The 18,354-nt window shown below is 43.0% G+C and overlaps 1 protein-coding gene across 4 annotated transcripts in view; it reads left to right on the top strand.

The window, feature by feature from the left end:
* The first annotated feature begins 9,328 nt into the window (after nt 1-9,328).
* WAC (WW domain containing adaptor with coiled-coil) overlaps nt 9,329-18,354 on the top strand; it is a 79,929-nt gene continuing 70,903 nt past the window's right edge. For 2 of the 4 annotated variants that reach the window (XM_068986923.1, XM_068986920.1), the window contains exons 1-3: nt 9,963-10,033; nt 10,413-10,449; nt 11,965-12,160. In XM_068986923.1, the coding sequence (XP_068843024.1) occupies nt 9,993-10,033; nt 10,413-10,449; nt 11,965-12,160 (274 nt within the window). In that variant the 5' untranslated portion in view covers nt 9,963-9,992. Of the gene's footprint in view, nt 9,473-9,962; nt 10,034-10,412; nt 10,450-11,963; nt 12,161-18,354 lie in introns of those variants that run through there. The other 2 variants (XM_068986921.1, XM_068986922.1) reach the window with 2 other exon arrangements.

Here is an 18,354-nt window from a genome sequence, read left to right as displayed (position 1 = left end):
AGCAATCATCTTCAATACAAACTTCACTTACTATTAATTCAACATTAATTTCCTGAATTCATTGAACATGAATTTTCCACAAATGCAACAGACACAAGAATTGAAAATAAATACAACAGAGTCTGTTCGTTAGCAAGTTTAAAGTATCAAGGTATTTTGCTTTAGATAACCTATTTCACTTGTCAAGACATATTATTCTTTCAAAGGAAGTGAACATCATGGTAAAGGTACCAACATCTTCGGGAAGAAAGACTGAAGTGAGCTGTATTGTTCTTTTTCTTTTTTTTACTGTGGGGACATTATTCAGATTTGAATTTCTTCATCAAATGGAGATGCCATGATCACCCACTCCAAATTAAACAACTTAGAGCACAGCACAACGCAGTTTCAGATCATTTCTTTCCATATTTGAGAGCAGACTTAGACTTAACTACGAGCAAGAAGAAATCCCGTGTTACAGTTGCTTACCAAAATAGCAGATTATTTTCTCTCACAGAAAAAAAATCTGGCTGTCGGTAGTCTCTCTTGGGCTGATATGCCTGTCCACTGTGCCAGGAAACCATCCTTAGCACATGGCTTCCACTTCACAGCTCAAGATGGCTAGTCAAGCTCCAGCCATCACATCACGTTGTGCCAGAGGAAGGAGAGGTGGAATAGCCCTTTCTCTTCAAGGATTCCCTAGAAGTTTCATGCACTTCTGCTTATATCCTGCTAGACAGAAGTTGATCACATGGCAACCTCAAGATACAGGGAAGTGAGGAAATACAGTCTTCCGGACAGAGATAGTCCCACTAAAAATCAAGCGTTCTACTAAGAACGAAAAGATACTGGCAGAAGTCTTTTTTGCCACAGAGAGCTTTCATATTGGTAGTGTTCTGTAGGTAAATCTATTTACTATATAAACAGGTCAATATTCCGTTGAATAGGGTATTTCCCTGGTGGCCCTATGGCTAAGACTCTGTGCTCCCAGTGCAGGGGGCTTGAGTTCCACCCCTGGTCAGGGAACTAGATCCCATTTGCCACAACTAAGTGATGGCATTCTGCAAGGAAAATCTCGGGTGCCCCAGCTAAATCCTGGTGAAGCCAAATAAGTAAAAATATACATTTACTATTCCTTCAGACAGGAAAGTAACTCCATGTAGAAAAACAACAAAAATCGATTTTACAATTTTGCAGATGAAATTTTTTAGATGTTGATGTAAGATGCTTTTTAAATATATAGATGATGAATATCCCTTTTTCTAAAAGTATACTTCATGATGCAAGAAAGGATGAAAAGTCAGATGAAAAACATTTTAAAAGGAGGGAATTTGGTACCACACAGTTGCACACTACCTGTATCAAGCAGTCAACACTAACACAAGTTTGGAGCTGTGCCGATGGAGTCATATGGCCCTGCTGTGCTGGGCTGGGCTGCAAGTACAGACACCTGCTCATAAGTCCCGTGTTCTCCCTGCTGCCATGGGTTTAATGCAGTGGCCTAAATGCACATAATACAGGCCGACAGTGAGCTTAAAAGAATATCCCTACTGAAGTTATCCCATCTTGAAATGAAGCTTAATTAGGAAATACTGGACATTGACATGAGTGGTATCATAGTATTTCTCTAAATTCTGCATGAAAAACTGGGTACCATGTTAAATTCTATCCTAAGCTGGCTTACATGATACCTTTTGAAGTGACGTGAAAGTTGCTGAATTGTGTCCAACTTTTCGCAAATTCTCCAGGCCAGAATACTGGACTGGGTAGCCATTCCTTTCTCCAGGGTATCTTTCCAACCCAGGGATCAAACCCAGGTCTCCCGCATTGCAGGTGGGTTCTTTACCAGCTGAGTCACCAGGGAAGCCCAAGGATACTGAAGTGGGTAGCCTATCCCTTCTCCAGTGGATCTTCCTGACCCAGGAACTGAACTGGGGTCTCCTGCATTGCAGGCAGATTCTTTACCAGCTGAGGTACCAGGGAAACCCACTATACCTCTTATGATTTCCCCAATCCTGCAATATCCCAGGAGTTCATGGAACAAAATATCTGTATATGAGTACAGATATGGAAGGTTCTGCAGACATGATATCCTGTAGGGAGTGTTGACAGGGGTAGTGACTGCTATCTGCTGGACCTGGAGAAACCCTTATTTAACAAGAAATCATTGCAAACTGCATTAGAGCCTCTAGAGCCCACCAGTCTTTTTTAGTTTTTAAAATTTATTTATTATTTTTGGCTGAGCTGGGTCTTAGCTGCTTTGAGCAGGCTTTCTCTAGCTGTGGAAAGCTAGTCTTTGCTGAGGTACCTGGGCTTCTCACAACGGTGGCTTCTCTGCTTTTGGGCTCTAGAGCCCAGTTGTGGTACATGGGCTTAGTTGCTTTGAGGCATGTGGGATCTACCTGGATCAGGGATCAAACCTGTGTCCCCTACATTGGCAGGTGGCTTCTTCACTAAAGGACCACCAGGGAAGTCCTAGAATTCACCAGTCTTATAGGCAAATTGTGCTTTACCAAACATACCAAAATGGCGTAATTTCTCTAAAACTTAATGGACTAAAAGGGTCCTAAGAAACCACTTTTAAGCTTTCCCTCTGCTTTGATTCAAAGACAAATAGCTGAAGGGTGAAAGAGAAGCCTTACAGGCAGTGATAAGCTTTTTTGGGGGAGAAATTTTGCTAGTTTATATAGTTCCTAACATTAAAAAAAAAATTAAAAACCATTTGTTCACAAAAAGAGTAAAATTGGTAAAAAGTAGATACAATGAACATTTTTGAAAACAGACAATCAGTTTTCCTATTTGAAAAGTTGCTTACCTTTCTCCTAAGGTTTGATATTGTTGGGCAAAGTCAGCAGAGGAAAGTTTACACTGAGGAACGACCTGGATAAACCAGGGATGGATCGACCAGAGCAGTAAGGCCTGCGTACCATCACTGCAGCACTTCTACTTCCTCCCCAAGAGGTGCTGTCTCTCTTACTGGTTGGATGACTGGCTGTTTGGGGGTAACTTCCTGGTAAAATGGAGTGCTTCCTTTTTGGATCCAGCCTGCTTTACTGTAATCTGAAGTAAAGCCTGGGACTTCCCTGGCGGTCCAGTGGTTAAGACTCTGCTTCTACTGCATGGGGTGTTAGTTTGATCCCTGGTTGGGTAGTTAAGATCCCACATTCCTGGATGAAGCCACAAGAAAACCTCCCAAAACCTAACATGGGAAACTGTAAACAATGTTTTTGTCAGACTACAATTTTCATCAGCGAGTATATGTGCTTACATATGAGCAGACAGTGCCATGCAAATTACATTGAATACTGCAGTTTTGTGAGCAGGGACTGGTCCATAACTTGGGGTCGCCCATGCAGCATGTCTGAGTATCCACTTCACAGGAGAGGCACAGTATTATGACTCAGGCTGTACTCTAAGTTCTGTGGGTAATTCCTCACATTTTTTTTTTTAAGATTGTCCTGCAGCATGTATATGCCACATGGTGCTAAATTATCAAACCGCATTCACTTTTTACAGACAGCCCTATACCCAATGAAGCCAATTTTGGAGACAAGGAAGCACAATCTTGGAGACTGTGGTAATCTGCCCAATTTTACACTGCTAATCAGTGAACCATGTAGCCAGAGCACTAGATCATGTCATTCTGATTTCAAAAACCATGCTCTCAATCACTACACTGTGTCAAGGCACAGGACAGAAAGGCACGGAGAGAAAAAAAAGAGAAATGAAAAGAGGTCAGTAAAAATTCAGGGAATATATTTATTCTTGTGACCCTTTAAAAATTCTAGCAAAACCTTTTAAAGTCTCTTTTACAACTAGAGGCTTGAGGACTTGAGTTTTTTATTCTTCCTCCACCAAGAGGATGGTGTTAAAATCAGGGTCACCGATGCCTTTAGCTGATAGTTCTCCCCTGTAGTGGCTGACATGTATTAATCTATTGGTTGAAATACAGATCTCCTGCTCATTTACAAATTTGAGATCTCTCATTAGAAAGGTATGCAAGTAATCTGCATAAGATTAGCTACATATGCAAATTCATATTCATTTTCAAATGTTACCTTTTACAGTATTTTATATTAGGGATAATCCAGCTTTTCCCCATTAATTTGTGACAGCAGGACTGAATTAATAATTAATGATCCTGTTTGTTTTAGAGAGCAAGCAGAAATAAAACCATATACCTTTTTTCTCTTGAGCCTTACAATATTTTGCTACTTTCTTTGCACATTTTTGTAGTTAAATCTTTCATTCAACAAATATTTATCTCATTCTGTCACATAGAGCCTTCACTCTAGTGAGAGCCAACCATTAAATGTAATACACAAGACATTATAGGGCAAATGGTATACATGGAAATTGAGCAGAGTAAGGGAGAGTAAGAGAGAGTAAGTGGGGAGCTGTTTATATAGTTCTCAGAGCACTGACCTTTTTGAAAGAGATCTGAGGAGGGACATAGCGTAAGCAAAGTTGGTGCCAAGGGGAAGGCAGGATACTAGAGTAGAGGTCTTGAGACCCAGACATGCTTGGTGTAGCAGAGGAAAGTGGAGGGTCGAGAGGTGGGAGAAGACTGAGCAAGCAAAAAAGTCCTGAATGAGAAACTGGGGATAACGTGGGTGGGAGTGGTTTACACAGGGCCTTGTACACCACGGTAAGATTCAAAGTCCACGGCTTTCACTCTGAGATGGGAAGCCATTAGTGGATTTTAAGATAGGCGAGGAGCCAGCAAGGAGACTAAGGAATCATTTAGAAAACAGGAAACATAAGAGAGTGGAATTCCAGCAGGCAAGAAAAAGAGCTTCAAGAGGAAGAGAGTAAGTAATCAGCTATGAGTTACCAAATGCAGCTCACAGGTGAAGTAAGATGAAGACTGCGAAATGAAAAGTGGGTTTGAGAACATGGAGGCTCCTGAGGATCCAGAGCAAAAGTTTAAGTGGAGTTTGGGATCAAGTCTGACTTTCGGGTTCAAGAATGAGTAGCAGACATGCAAGTTTTCCTGTATAGGAGTGGATCAGAGCAATGGGGTAGTATTCGGAGGGAGACACGATCAAGATTTTTTCCCTGGAGGGCGGTTATTAAAATGTTCATAAGTAGACAAAAATGATCAAGTTGAGTGAGGAAACTTTTACAGGAAGACAATTCCAAGAGTAAAATGGAACTTGACATAAAAGTAGCCATTTTGGTCTTGGATAGGAATCTGGACTGTCCATCCAGTTATGGAGGCTAGTAGTGTATTCAGATGGAGGAACGTTGCTAGCTGCAAGGGTGGGAGTGGGCCGGAGCTGCTACACATTTCTGATTCCCTCTATTTTCTTACAGAAACAAGAAGCAACACAGCAAAGACTCAGGATGTAATGTCAGGTTTGGAAGATGTTAAACAGCTGGGTAGGGTACACAGCTAAGAGAAATTAGTGAGAGGTGAAATTGAGCAGGGCTCAGTGAGGCTCCCCGGCATAGAGGCCTTTCTGTTCCCTATTTCTCGTAGGAGAGATTTCAGCCTCCACGACCTTCCCTGAGCTCCAAAGGGCAGATTAAGGGAGGAGCATACAAGAAACAATCTGAGGCAAGATTAAAAGGACCATCAAGATTAGGAGACCGTCCACCTGAGATGAAGGGCTTCCCAAGTGGTAAAGAACCCACCTGCCAATACAAGGAGACATAAGAGATGTGGGTTCTATCTCTGGGTTGGGAAGATTATCCAGTATTCTTGCTTGGCAAGTCCCATGGACAGAGGAGACTGGTGGGCTCACATCCTCAACTTGTTATGCTCACATCCTAATCTTGTTAGAGACCCCACCTTTAAACCACTGTTATAAAACCCCAACATCAAGTCCTCTGGGGTTGGGACACACAGTTTTTCTAGGCAGAAACCTGGTGTGTTTCCCTTTGCTTGGTGAAGTAATAAAGATATTTTCTTCTTCACTCTAAACTGTCTCCACAGATATGGCACCTGTGCAGAGACTGAGCTTTCAGTAACATAAGGGGTGAGGAATACTGGCAGCTCATTTTCCTCAAGCATACAGTGAATTGAGCAGGGTACACGGGTCAGGTAGGTAAAGTAGAGGAAGAGAGGAGTCATAAGAACAGATAATGGAATCAGATTCTCTTACAGAAGTGAATTTTTTAAAAAATGGGTTTAACGTTTAGATATGTACTTCAGTAAATAGTCGATTCTCATCATCTGAGGCAGGTGTGTTCTACAGTCACTGGGAACGCTGAACTGCTCCTGGAGAAATAAACACATGGATGGGGTCCTGAGATACTCTGACCACATTTTCGTGAACTGATTCAACTGATTTCTGTTTAGACATGTGGTGGTGGTGGTGTAGTCACTTCCTTGTCTGACTCTGTTGCTTCCTCATAGACTGTAGCCCACCAGGCTCCTCTATCCATGGATATTTCCAGGCAAGAATATTGGAGTGGATGGCCATTTCCTCCTCCAGGGGACCTTCGAGACCCAGGGATTGAACCTGCATCTCCTGCCCTGCAGGTGGATTCTTTATTGCTGAGCCACCAAGGAAGCCTCTGTTTAGACATCTAATACATTGTTGATTCATCAGCACTGACCTCATCATGGGCAAGAGCACTAATGATATACCTAAATCAACCCGATGTACTACACATTTTTTCCACAAAGAACATCACAGCTGTCTTGTGCTTAGGGGTACTAGATAATAGTTCAGCACGGTGTTTGGGGTGGGAGTGGAGGGGCACTTAAAACAGGAAAGTCACCAGTTAAAAGCAACAAAAAATGCTAAAAACATGACTATGTGTGTATCGTGAAAACCACATTTGTTTACACATTAGTATGTGTGTTTACACATTAGTATGAGAAATGAAATAAGACTGAGTGTTGCCTTTACCCTCATCAGTGCCTATCAGGCAAGTCACATTCTCTACCATGAATGTCCAGAAATACTATGGATATTGATCTGGGTATTACAAATAAATTTTAGTGAGAAAGCGAACTTACCAATGCAGAATAACCCGTATGGACTGTACACTGCTAAAGCTGTTTCTCTCTGTAGCTCAGCCCAGTTTGCTGTTTTGATCAAAGGGCGTGTAATAGGTTCAGCAGACATCCAATCACTGAACAAGAAATTAGTAATAAATCTTGCTGCCAGCTAACAAGATGTTTGTGCATGAGACTTCTGTACTACTTTCTGTGCTGTTCCAACGTGATGTCTTGTTACAAAAGTGTTAAAAATTGCACTTAAAAGACTCCCGTTTTTCTTTTTCTTCCATTTCAGTCACTGGCAGTTTTCTTCTTAGTTACTGACAGCATCAGAGGGCACTAAGCAGGTCTCTACTGGTCATCCCAAACAGCAAAAATCTTGACCTTTTGACAAATAAGGCTACCTGATTAAAAAAATTTTTTTCCCATCAGTTGTGATTTCTAGCCCTTTCCTCCCACATCATCCCATCTCTTGATTAGGTTAGCAATAATGTAACCGGTTAGATACCACTTAAATCAATTTTCTGATACTGATTTTTGAAGGGATCTTGTTTCTTCTGATTTGTTTCCTACCTTGCCTTTATCTTCCATGTAAATGGCTGTATATTTAGTTTACGTTTATTACTATCCTTTGTAGTTAATGCTGCCTTACATGAAGTTTAGAGCAGAAGAAATAAAACCACCTGAATACCATCATCCTCAGGTAAAGGCTGGGCTTCTCATAGTGGTGATAGTGGTAAAGAACCTGCCTGCCAATGCAGGAAACAGCTTCCATCCCTGGGTCAGAAAGATCCCCTGGAGAAGGGCATGGCAAGCCACTCCAGTATTCTTTCCTGGAGAATCCCATGGACAGAAGAACCTAGCGGGCTACAGTCCATGGGGTGGCAAAGAGTCTGACACAACTGAGCGACCAATACACACACCGCCACCGCCGCCACCCCCCTCCCCCTTTAACTGGGAGGTAAGCTTGGATTTTTTCACTCTTCCAATATGCCTATTTGCCACTGTGTAGTGGCAGAGTCTGACACCACTGAGCGAACAACACAGATACACTCCTTAACTTGGGGGGTATACTTGGATTTTCCTCCTCCAAATATGCCCATGTTGCCACTGAGTCTGTAGCAGTCTACAAAATTCAATTTGCAGCAAATTTAGCGCCCCGCCCGCCCTGCCCCGAGGCCTTTATTTGTGCTCCCTGGTGGCTCAGTTGGTAAAGAATCCACCTGCGAAGCAGGAGACCTGAGCTCCATCCCTCGGTTAGGAAGATCCCCTGGAGAAGGAAATGACAACCTACTCCAGTATTCGTGTGCCTGGAAAACCCCATGGACAGAGGCGCCTGTTGGGCTACAGTCCATGAGGTCACAAAGAGCCGGACACGACTTAAGGACTAAATCATCACCAACACACACACACACGTAAAGCTTAATTGGGGAGTATACTTGGATATTTTCCCCTCTAAATATGCCACTGTGCCTGTAGCAGTCTATAAAATTCAATTTGCAGCAACTCGTTAGCACTTCCCAAGTCTTATTGGAGCTTCTCTGGTGACTCAATTGGTAAAGAATCCGCCTGCAATTCCAAGTTCAATCCCTGGGTTGGGAAGATCCCCACGAGAAGGAAATGGCAATTCACTTCTGTATTCTTGCCTGGAAAATCCCATGGACAGAGAGGAGCCTGGTGGGCTACAGTCCAAGGGGTCGCAAAGAGTCGGCTAGGACTCTGCGACTAACTACCACCACCACCACCAGGCCTTAGTTCACCTGCGACAAACTCCAGATGACTGGATCTGAGAGCGGACGAGCTAAAAGAGAAAAAAACGAGAAATAAAGGAGACGGTGGGGAGGGCGCGGCTGGGGTGGAAAATATGAGTGTCCCCCTACATCAGCAGGCTCATCGGGTGTTTCAAAGCAGCGGCGCTGGCCCTTCCTCCGCGGGTCCTCACCTTGGTCTTCGAAGGCGCACGGGCTTCGGGCACAAAGCACGGTGACCCTGAACACCACCTGCCCTTTTCCCGAGCTTCCGGGGATGATTTACTTCTGTGAGGCCAAAGGCCTAGCTCTGGGTCTGCCGCCGGTCTGAGGCGGGAGCGAGGCCCTGGTTCCGAGGAGAGGGCCTCGCGGGAGCTCGGGCCGCCGCGCACGGAAACAGCACCTGGGCTCACAGTCCGCCCGCCGCCCAACCACCGGCTTCCCGGCCGGAGCCCGCAGGGGCGGGGGCGGGGGCGGCGGCCGGCGCGCTCCTCCGCGCGCCCCCCGCCCCCGCGCCGCCGGGCGCACGCGCAGTAGCGCAGCCGCCCTTATTTAGTCCGCGATGGCTCCTCGCACGCCCCACCAGCCTCCTCCTATAGACGCTGCCCGCCCCGCGCGCCCCGGGGCCCCCGGGACCAGCCTCGGGGGGCTCCCCGAGCCCGACTACCCCTAAACCGGAACGGCGGCGGCCGAAAGGGCGCGTGCGGACCGGTAGCGGCGACCGGAAAGAGCGGACGGGTCGCGAGGAGGCGAGCCAGGCCGCGGAGGAAGAGGAGGGCCGGGACGAGCCGAGGTTTGCCGAAGGCGGCGTTCCGGCGCGCGCGAGGGTGGGAGAGGAGGGGCGCGGCGGAAACTGCCGAGGGTTTCCGAAGGCCGCAGCGGCCGAGTTGCCCGGATGTAGTTGGTGGAGCGGCAGCGGCGGCACCAGCGGCGGCGGCGGCGGCGGCAGCGGCAGGAGGAGGAGGCGGCGAAGGACCCAGCGGCGGCGGCGGGGGGAGGAGGGGAGGAGGCGGCGGAGCGGGAGGAGGAGAAGGCGGAGGAGGCAGTCGCGCTGTCCGCGGGGCGAGCAGGACGCGTCGTGTTGCCCCCTCCCCCCCACCCCCCAGTTCGCCGCTGCCCGGCCTGAGCTGAGCGTGAGCGTGGTGCGGACTGAGGAGATGGCCCGGGAGCGCCGGCGCCAGTGACGGGGAGGTGCTGAGCGTCGCCGAGGGCGCGCCGGGCCTGCGCCGCCCGCCGCCTGCGCGCCCGCCCGCCGCCGCCGTCTCCCGCGGCCGCTCCCCCCTCCCCGACACACGCTCACAGGCCGGGCATTGATGGTAATGTATGCGAGGAAACAGCAGAGGCTCAGTGATGGGTAAATCGTCTTTTCGTTTCGAGGCGGCGGGGCGGGCGGCGGGGGGGCGCTCCTCCTCATCTGGGCCGGCCGCGCCGCCATTTTTGTTGTTAACCCTGATCCGGAGCGGCCGGGAGGGGGAGCGGCCGCGCGGGCGGCGGCGGGCGGGGGGGGAGTCGAGGGTGGACGGCCGCGGGCGGCGGCGGCGGCGGCCCCTCGCCGGCGGGAGCCCGTGTGAGTGCGTGTGAGCGGGTGTGAGAGCGAGAGCGTGTGCGCGAGGCGGGAGGGCGGGCTACCTGGGGCCGGAGCGCCGCTGGGATTCGGAGCGGGGGCCTTTCTGCGGGCCCCGCGCTGGGGGCCCGTTCTCCGGCCTCAGGTGGCCTTTTCTTCTGTTTTCCAGCTGTCACGACCGGCGGGGGGACGCGCAGCCTTACCAGGTACCACGGGGCGGGCGCGGGCTGCGGGGCTGGCGGGGCCGGCGGGGGAGGGAGGAGCCGCTACTCGAGCGCAGGCTTCACAGGTCGCTGCAGGCCCTTCGGGGCCACAGACGCGAAACCCGCTTGGTGGGGCCGGAAACCCTGCGCTCGCCTCCCGGGGCGCTCGCCGGCGAGGGGTGGGGGCTTATTTTGACAGGTGACGGGAGGAAGTTCAAGTTCTTTTTGCGGGGAGGGTGGGGGGAAGGGAATAAAAATTGATTCTTGTCCAGGAAGGACCTGACTCGGTTATTCGGGTGTGCGGGACTCGGTAGGACAAGGTGTTCAGTAACTCTGGAATCACCTTCATTTGTTGTTTTGGGGAAACTAAAAGTTAACGCAGAGATATCAGAATTGGACGGAAGGGCGGGGAAGAAGCCACTGATGGGTTTGCAACTCTTTAAGTGTGTTGTAAACCATTACCCCTTCCCAGTTTGTTTTCGGTGGAAATAATTGTCTTCAGTGAAAGATGGCGCTTTTCTTTCTGTAGAAATTGAGATCTTGGGTAATTCACTGTCCTGAAAGGAGTTTTAGGTACATAATTTTCTTTTTGTGACAGCTTCGTGTAACATTGTAAAAATTTTTTTGAAAGAGTTGGCCCCTGTTTTCCGGGGGAGGAAAGTTCATTAATTTGTAACTCTGGGGTGACTAGAAGTAAATGCTTCTTGCATCTGACCACTTAAAGGATAGGAGAGCGGGTTTCCAAGCTAACGGTTGTGTTTCTGGATAGCATGAGTTAAAGTTCCAGTTAAAAATCTAGGTTCCTTGACGGGTAAAACATTGTGCATTACATTTGGATAGGTCAACGATTAAACTGTTGAATCACACTCTAAAACATGGTTAATTATGCATTAAGAAAGACAGCTATATCATGGTTGTCTTAAATATGTTAAATGTTTTTTGAGGGAGTTCCATTAAGTTCCATTAGGATAGGTCAGAAATAAGAGCCTACATTTCTATACCTTAAAATTGTTTCCCATGCCTGCAAGAGTAGTTAAACTAGATCTGAAATGCCTTACTTACTTGAATCCAAGAATTGGAGAAATTCTGATGAGAATTCTCTGAATTCTGATGCTTTTTTTGGGTCAGATTGAAGAAACGTGTTTATGCTTATTTGTATTTGTGTCTAGCATAGTTGCAGAGCAAAAACATTACAGTAGTACTCAGTGAATACTTAAACTTTTTAACTCGCAGAAAAGTTTGAGGAGTTAATTTGTCAAAGTGTTGATTTCTTGTGTTTACAAGATGATTAATGGAAGGTTTTAAAAAAAAAAAACATTTTGATATGTGTGATGAGCCTTACAATAACTTGTGTTTAGGTCTTGTGTGAGTAACTTAAAGGCAGAATTCAAAAAGAAAATTTCAATTTTACAAATTCATAAAACTGAATGTAGGTAATATAGCAAATTTTATGATAAAACTGACTTATGAAATTAAAGTTTGATTTCTTTTTTATTTTGGGGGGGTGATGTTTTACAGGCACTTAAGTATTCATCGAAGAGTCACCCCAGTAGTGGTGATCACAGACATGAAAAAATGCGAGACGCCGCAGATCCTTCACCACCAAACAAAATGTTGCGGAGATCTGATAGTCCTGAAAACAAATACAGTGACAGCACAGGTCACAGTAAGGCCAAAAATGTGCATATTCACAGAGTTAGAGAGAGGGATGGTGGTGAGTAGCTTTTTTTATTGAAACTTACATTTATTAATAATAATTCTGTGTAAGACAAAAAGTTTTAGTCATATTTCCAGTTTGCAAATGTTACTAAATGTTTGTCATCAGAATATTTTGATTCCTAAACAAATTATGTAGAAATAAGATGCTGATCCCAGCATCTACAGCTGGACCCCAGTGGGTGATAATTAGAGGATGCATTTATGAATGTAGCCTACCAGTGCTTTATTAATGGTGAGTGACATGCAGGACATTTCTCCAAGAAAGGAATTTTCAGCTTTTCAACTTTCCAAGATTGCAGTTTGGCTTGGTTAATTTTGAGATCCTTGTTTCTACTTCATTTTATTTTTTAAGGAGTTCAGGTGTGTGTTCTTGTGGTAAAGTATGAATTTAAAAATTTAGGTTTTTTGAGGCAGTTCATGGGTTAAAGTCATTCGTGATACAGGAAATTTTTGTTAGGTTTTTTAAGAAAAATACTATTTTTCATATTTTCCAGGGTCTTATTAATGTAACTTCTGTATGTACTCAGATACTCACCTTTTTAAAAGTGCATTTCAGTGGTTTTACCCTTCAGCTATTACTTTGCTTCAAGTTTTTTGTGGTAGGAGGCTGAAAATAAATTGTTTCCAGATTTAATGTATCCAAAATTTACCAAAATAATCAGATTTCCTGTCTACATTTGGCATTCATTGAGGGACAAACCAATTTCACTAAGTCAATTAATCATCTCTATTATTCATAAGATCTTAAATTGCATAATAGATAATGTGTTTGAAATAAATACAGCCCATTTTGATTGTGTTTTTATAAGCTTATAAGGAAACTCAGAGTCCCTCATGGCTTTCTGTCCCTTGATTTTCAACTATCTTCAAATCTTGCTTCTTCTGGTTCTCTTTTTGCCTTCTAGGATAGAAATCAGCTATATTCAGTGTGATGAGATATTGGAAAACATTGGCCTCCTCTGTATATAATTGGTGGGTTGAGGAAGTTAATAGTGGTCAGAAGATTGCATGGAAAAAAAAAAGATTGGATGGAGATGGAATATTTGGATGGTTATTGAATGGGAGGGGAGTATAGTTCTCTGTTAAATATAGCATAGCTGTATGCTACTTACGCATATAAACATTTGTTTGGAAATAACAGCAGGTGGATTTGGTTAATAAGTTAGAATTTTGGGGGCAAAATTAATATTAATCTTTGGGGTAAGTTTTGTGTAGTGTTACATTTAGCCTGAGATTCTATTACCAGTCACTACTATAGTGGATTTCATTTCAAATGTTGAATCTTAGAAGGCAGTACTGTTTATACTATATTGTGCTTTGTCTTTAAAATTTTGGTGATTGTGACTAAATAGGATGTGGCACCTCATCTCCTTAAAGAGAATAAGTATCCCAGGTTCTCTTTTAGTGAATATGATTTGGTTAATCTGTCATCTACCCCCAGATCCAGAAAAGGGTCATTTTAGGTACTCTGGGAAACTTCTGTAAATGTTTTCATGCATTTACAGTGAACTGTGTCTGATTAAGTTCTTTTACAGGTGAAATACTCGCAAGAACGTTCTGTTGCTTAATGCTTAAATATTGAGCAAACATTGGGCGTCCACTGTGTGTCAGCAGTTGTGTGGTGTGCCTGGAAATAATGCTGAGATGTAGTCCTGTCCTTGAAGCGGTTACTAAAAGCTCTGACTTTGGAGAGCTACTTGTTTTTAGCTGCTTGCTTTTTTTTCTGTACTCTTTTTTTTTTTTCCCCCTTCATTTTGATTTTCATTTTCCTTCCTCTTGTTGGCTTTTAGTTTCTTTTTTATTTGCATATGTTTGCTGGTGTTTCTTTATTTCCATTTGTAAGAAACTTATGTTTCTGATGTAGTCATTTGCTAAGTTAATCCCCTTTTCTGATTTGCTTTTTAGCTATTTGGTTGTCTTCCTCTGGAGCCTTTTAACTAATACTAACTTCTTCCCTGGTCTAACTTCATTCCTGGTCTATATTATCTCTCATATACTTGGCTGCCATATTACTTTACACCACGGAGGAATAATAACAAATACTGTAAAATGAGATCTGTATTCTTGAGTGCAGAGAGCATCTTTGATGTTAATTCTGTGTTTTAAAGATGTGAAGTGGTGACTCTTCCCTCAGTTAATTCTTAGACATTTAAGTCATTATACTTTGACTCTAGCTGTTTCTTTCTTAACAATGAGAGTTTGAAACTAACATTTTAAAGTGAATATGTGTAATTTCATTATAGATGTGTTTGTATTCCTTGATATTTTTATCTTTATAAACTCAATTGTATATGTAGATAGATTTTCACATAAAGATGAAAACTATTATTCAAAGTCAAATGCAAGTAAGCTGGATTCTCTGTGTACTCAGCCTGTGTGAGTAACAATATAAGAACAGGTTACTATATTTTTGAACTAATATAAAATTGATTTTTATTTTAGGATTTTAAAATCTAATTTTAATAAATGCCTAACTCAAGCATCTACATACCCCCTACCCTACCCCACACTGCCCCACCGGGCTTTACTGGCATCTGTCCACATCACAGTTTTTTTTTTGTTCTTCTTGTCACCTTAGATTTCTTTAAAGTGCCAATTTAGAGTAATATATAAAAAGACTTTAAGACATACTAATACTGAAAGAAATCAGAAAGTAGGGATTGAGGATTGTCACTCCCTGCAGAAGATTGAAGTCTGCAGTTTAAAAGGATTTATTCCAGCTAAGTTTGTACAGTTAAAGGAATTAGAGATTTTTATCCCATAGGATTTATGAAAGGGAGTTTATTTATTGTAACTAAGGGAAATTTTGTGACATAACATTACCTAAAAGTTCATTACTTAGTGGAAAATTATTTTTACATATATTGTGATCAACTTGCAAAATACAATCTTTTGTTTAAAAATAACCAAAAGCAGGAATCTAAGGTACAGTCGTTTGATTTTTTTTTTTTAATAGCTTAGGTTGAATTTGTACTTACTGGAATTTTTAAGCTTTTGCCATTTCATTAAAGTATGTTTTTGTTGACTAGTTCTAATGATAATTTTACTAAGTAACTTTCAGGATGATGCTAGTACCAGTGAGTTTAGGAATGAAGGGTAGCTTTATAGGAATTATGTAAATCTGTTCCACAAAAGTTCAGCCTCTTGGGGCTTGTCCCATTTTTCTTATCTTCCCTCTAAGAATTAACTGTTAGAAACATCTTTTAGGGGGAGATAGCTTAGTTCAGTTTGTTAATCAAAATCGAAAAAAATTATTCTTTACTGGTTCCCTGAATTGTGGGAATTAAGTAAATTTCTATAGCTTTTAAAGTTAGTATTCAAATATTTTTGAGTACAAAGGGAAAATTGCCTTAGTGCTTACATTTCTAAATTTTCTTTAAAGTTTTTCACTGCATAATGAAAGTATCCCCCCCTCCTTTTTTTGGGTCGTTTACGTATATTTGGAGAAATTGGGAAATGTAATCCAATTTTCAAATGACAGTTACTGTAACATTTGAAGGAATTGTTATTCAGTAGAAAGTATTTGGGGATAACTTGTTTTTATAGTTTTTAAAATAATTTAGTAATAGTATTCTCACATTAAGTAGACTGATAATTGCATAGTATGACTTTTGTGGTTCTTTGAATAACTTTACACTGGGTTAAAATGAAATATGCTTTGCATTTGTAATGTTAGAAAGTACTATAAAAATGAACAGTCTCATTTGATCCTTGCATTGACCTTGGAAGGTAGGTAGAACAAATAGTATCCCTGTTTTATAGTTTATGGATGAGAGAATATTTACTTGTGTGAAAGGAACCAATAGTAAGACTGGTCTAGAAACGGGTTTCCCAGATGGCACTAGTGGTAAAGACCCTGCCTGCCAGTGCAGGAGACATGAGAGACATGGGTTTGATCTCTGGGTTGGGAAGATCCCCTTGAGGAGGGCATGGCAAGCCATTCTTGGTATTCTTAAAGAGGTGGTTATTATGATATAATGGATTTCAGTTCACAGTCAAAACTATTTTGGTATGGTTTACTTTAAGATCTTAAATTTTAAGAAAGAAAGAAAGTGAAGTTGCTCAGTTGTGTCCACTTCTTTGCCACCCCATGGATTGTCCTTGGGATTTTCCAGGCAAGAAGACTGGAGTGGATTGCCTACGGCAGTGTTAATTGAACTGATTGAATTATGCAAGATGTATTTAAAGTTCTTGGTGAACATGCTTAGGATTTGGGGTTCATAATTCACAGAAAATATGTATTCTAGATGGTCTTTCTGTTAAGCCTCTTTTTGTCTTACTCTTTTGTGCAGGATGGTTTGGGTTAAGTTGTTAATCATTTTGTTATGGTGCTGAAAAGAGTGGAGTTAGCAGTGAGCTGGGGGTGTCTTCATACCCCACATATGTACCTGTACTCTTCTTCTGGGACCTTATACTAAGTATTGGAGGAGGAGTTTGTCAGTCATTTCAAAACCAGTTTTTTAGGGCTTGAAAATATATCCTACGAAGAGTCTCCTTTTTATGATTTATTTGATGCATGGTAATTTTGAAAGCCATTTTATATCCGGTCCCACAACCCTTTGAATTAGGCTGATCAGGATTATTCCTGTTTTACAATGAACATATAATCCAATTATGTAGCCTACTATTAGCTATTGAAAGTAGAAGGCAAGTGTTTTTGCTGTATATAAAACCTTATCTCTACCTTACAGTTGTACTCCAACTATAACCACTTGGTTACATCTCTAATAAACCCTTCAAAAGTTGAAAATACATAAGTTGGGAATGCATTTAATACACCTAACCTACCTTAAATGTTCTGAGAACACTTACATGAGCCTGCAATTGGACAAAATTACCTAACAGGAAGCCTGCTTTATAATAAAGTATTGAGTATCTCATGTAACTCTCTGCTGTACTGAGTGAAAAGCAGAATTGGCTGTAAATGTAGGAGTTGTTTCCCTTTCTAATTACGTGGCTGACTGGGAAGTCCATCTCTCTGCTGCTGCCGCCCCATCCTCAGGGTATATCACTAGCCTGGGAAGAGAGCAGAATTCACAATTAGAAGTGCGCTTTTCACTCTGCATGCCTGTTGCTTCCACATCATTGTAAGGCCAACAGATCCTAAGTTGAACTGTGGTATATACTTAAAATTGCTATTCTCTCCTCTTACCTGGACTCTTCAACAGCCCCTTAAGTGGTGTCCTGCATCCTTTTTGCTTCGTACTGTTATTCACAGCACATAGCCGGAGTGGTCCAGATAAAATGCCAGTCAGCTTACATCACTCAAGTTCAAGACCCTCCCTTGACCCTGTTACTTACCAATGCCTGTAATAGGCTCTTTGTAAAATCTGGTGTCTGGGTGTTTGTGCTGCTCTGTCCGCATTGGCCCTCAGGAAGTTTGTTCTGGTCTCGAGTTCTGCTCCTTGTTTCTGGGATGCTCATCTTTCTGTATGTCCACCTGATGCTGTCTCATTCCAGTAGGGGTCAGCTTCAGCACCCCCTCCCCTAGAGGCCTACTTACCCTTCTGATGACTCAAACAGCTCCCTGTCATCCTCTGTCCTGTCTGCTGCTTTGTTCTTTCCTTGTACTTAAAGTGATCTGATGTTATTTATTTCTAGTCATTCTGTTACAGCACATGTTACTGAAAGTTACCATGCTGTGCAAAATTGCACCCTGGGATTTATAGGGAAAATGTGATAGGGGCACAGTATTCAAAAACATTGTCAATGACACATTAAAACAGGAACTTTACAAATACCTTGATATAACTTTGTTAAATGGTTAAGGAGTAAACTAACAATATATTTAGTAACAGCATTTTACTTTGCTAATGACCTGAAATTAGCTTGTGGAAAGGTTGCAGTTTATGAGTTACTGTGAAATGATGGAAGGAAGGTTATCTGAAGTAACCTTCTGAAAATTGTAACCAACTGTGGGTGGATATCATTCCTAACTGGAAGAACTGGGGTAACTGGCAGGTATTTGAGGTGTGTGTCTATCCTGTGAATACGTATGTAGCTTGGTCAGCTGGGTGCAGCTGGTGTTTCTCAGCAGATGAAATTGTTTGTAGGTAAGTGGGAAATTTGTGTTATGCTCAGATAGTTTCCTGATAAATCAATAGGACTCAAACAAACTTGATTTTCAAAAAAAAAAAAAAAAGCCGTGTTATAGCAGAACTGACAGTTGCTTGTCCTCTGGACCACACT

This window comes from Capricornis sumatraensis, chromosome 15 (genome assembly GCF_032405125.1).
Source record: "Capricornis sumatraensis isolate serow.1 chromosome 15, serow.2, whole genome shotgun sequence".
NCBI lineage: Eukaryota > Metazoa > Chordata > Mammalia > Artiodactyla > Bovidae > Capricornis > Capricornis sumatraensis.
The sequence above is the reverse complement of the archived record's forward strand: the minus strand, read 5'-3'. Positions and strand labels throughout refer to the sequence as shown.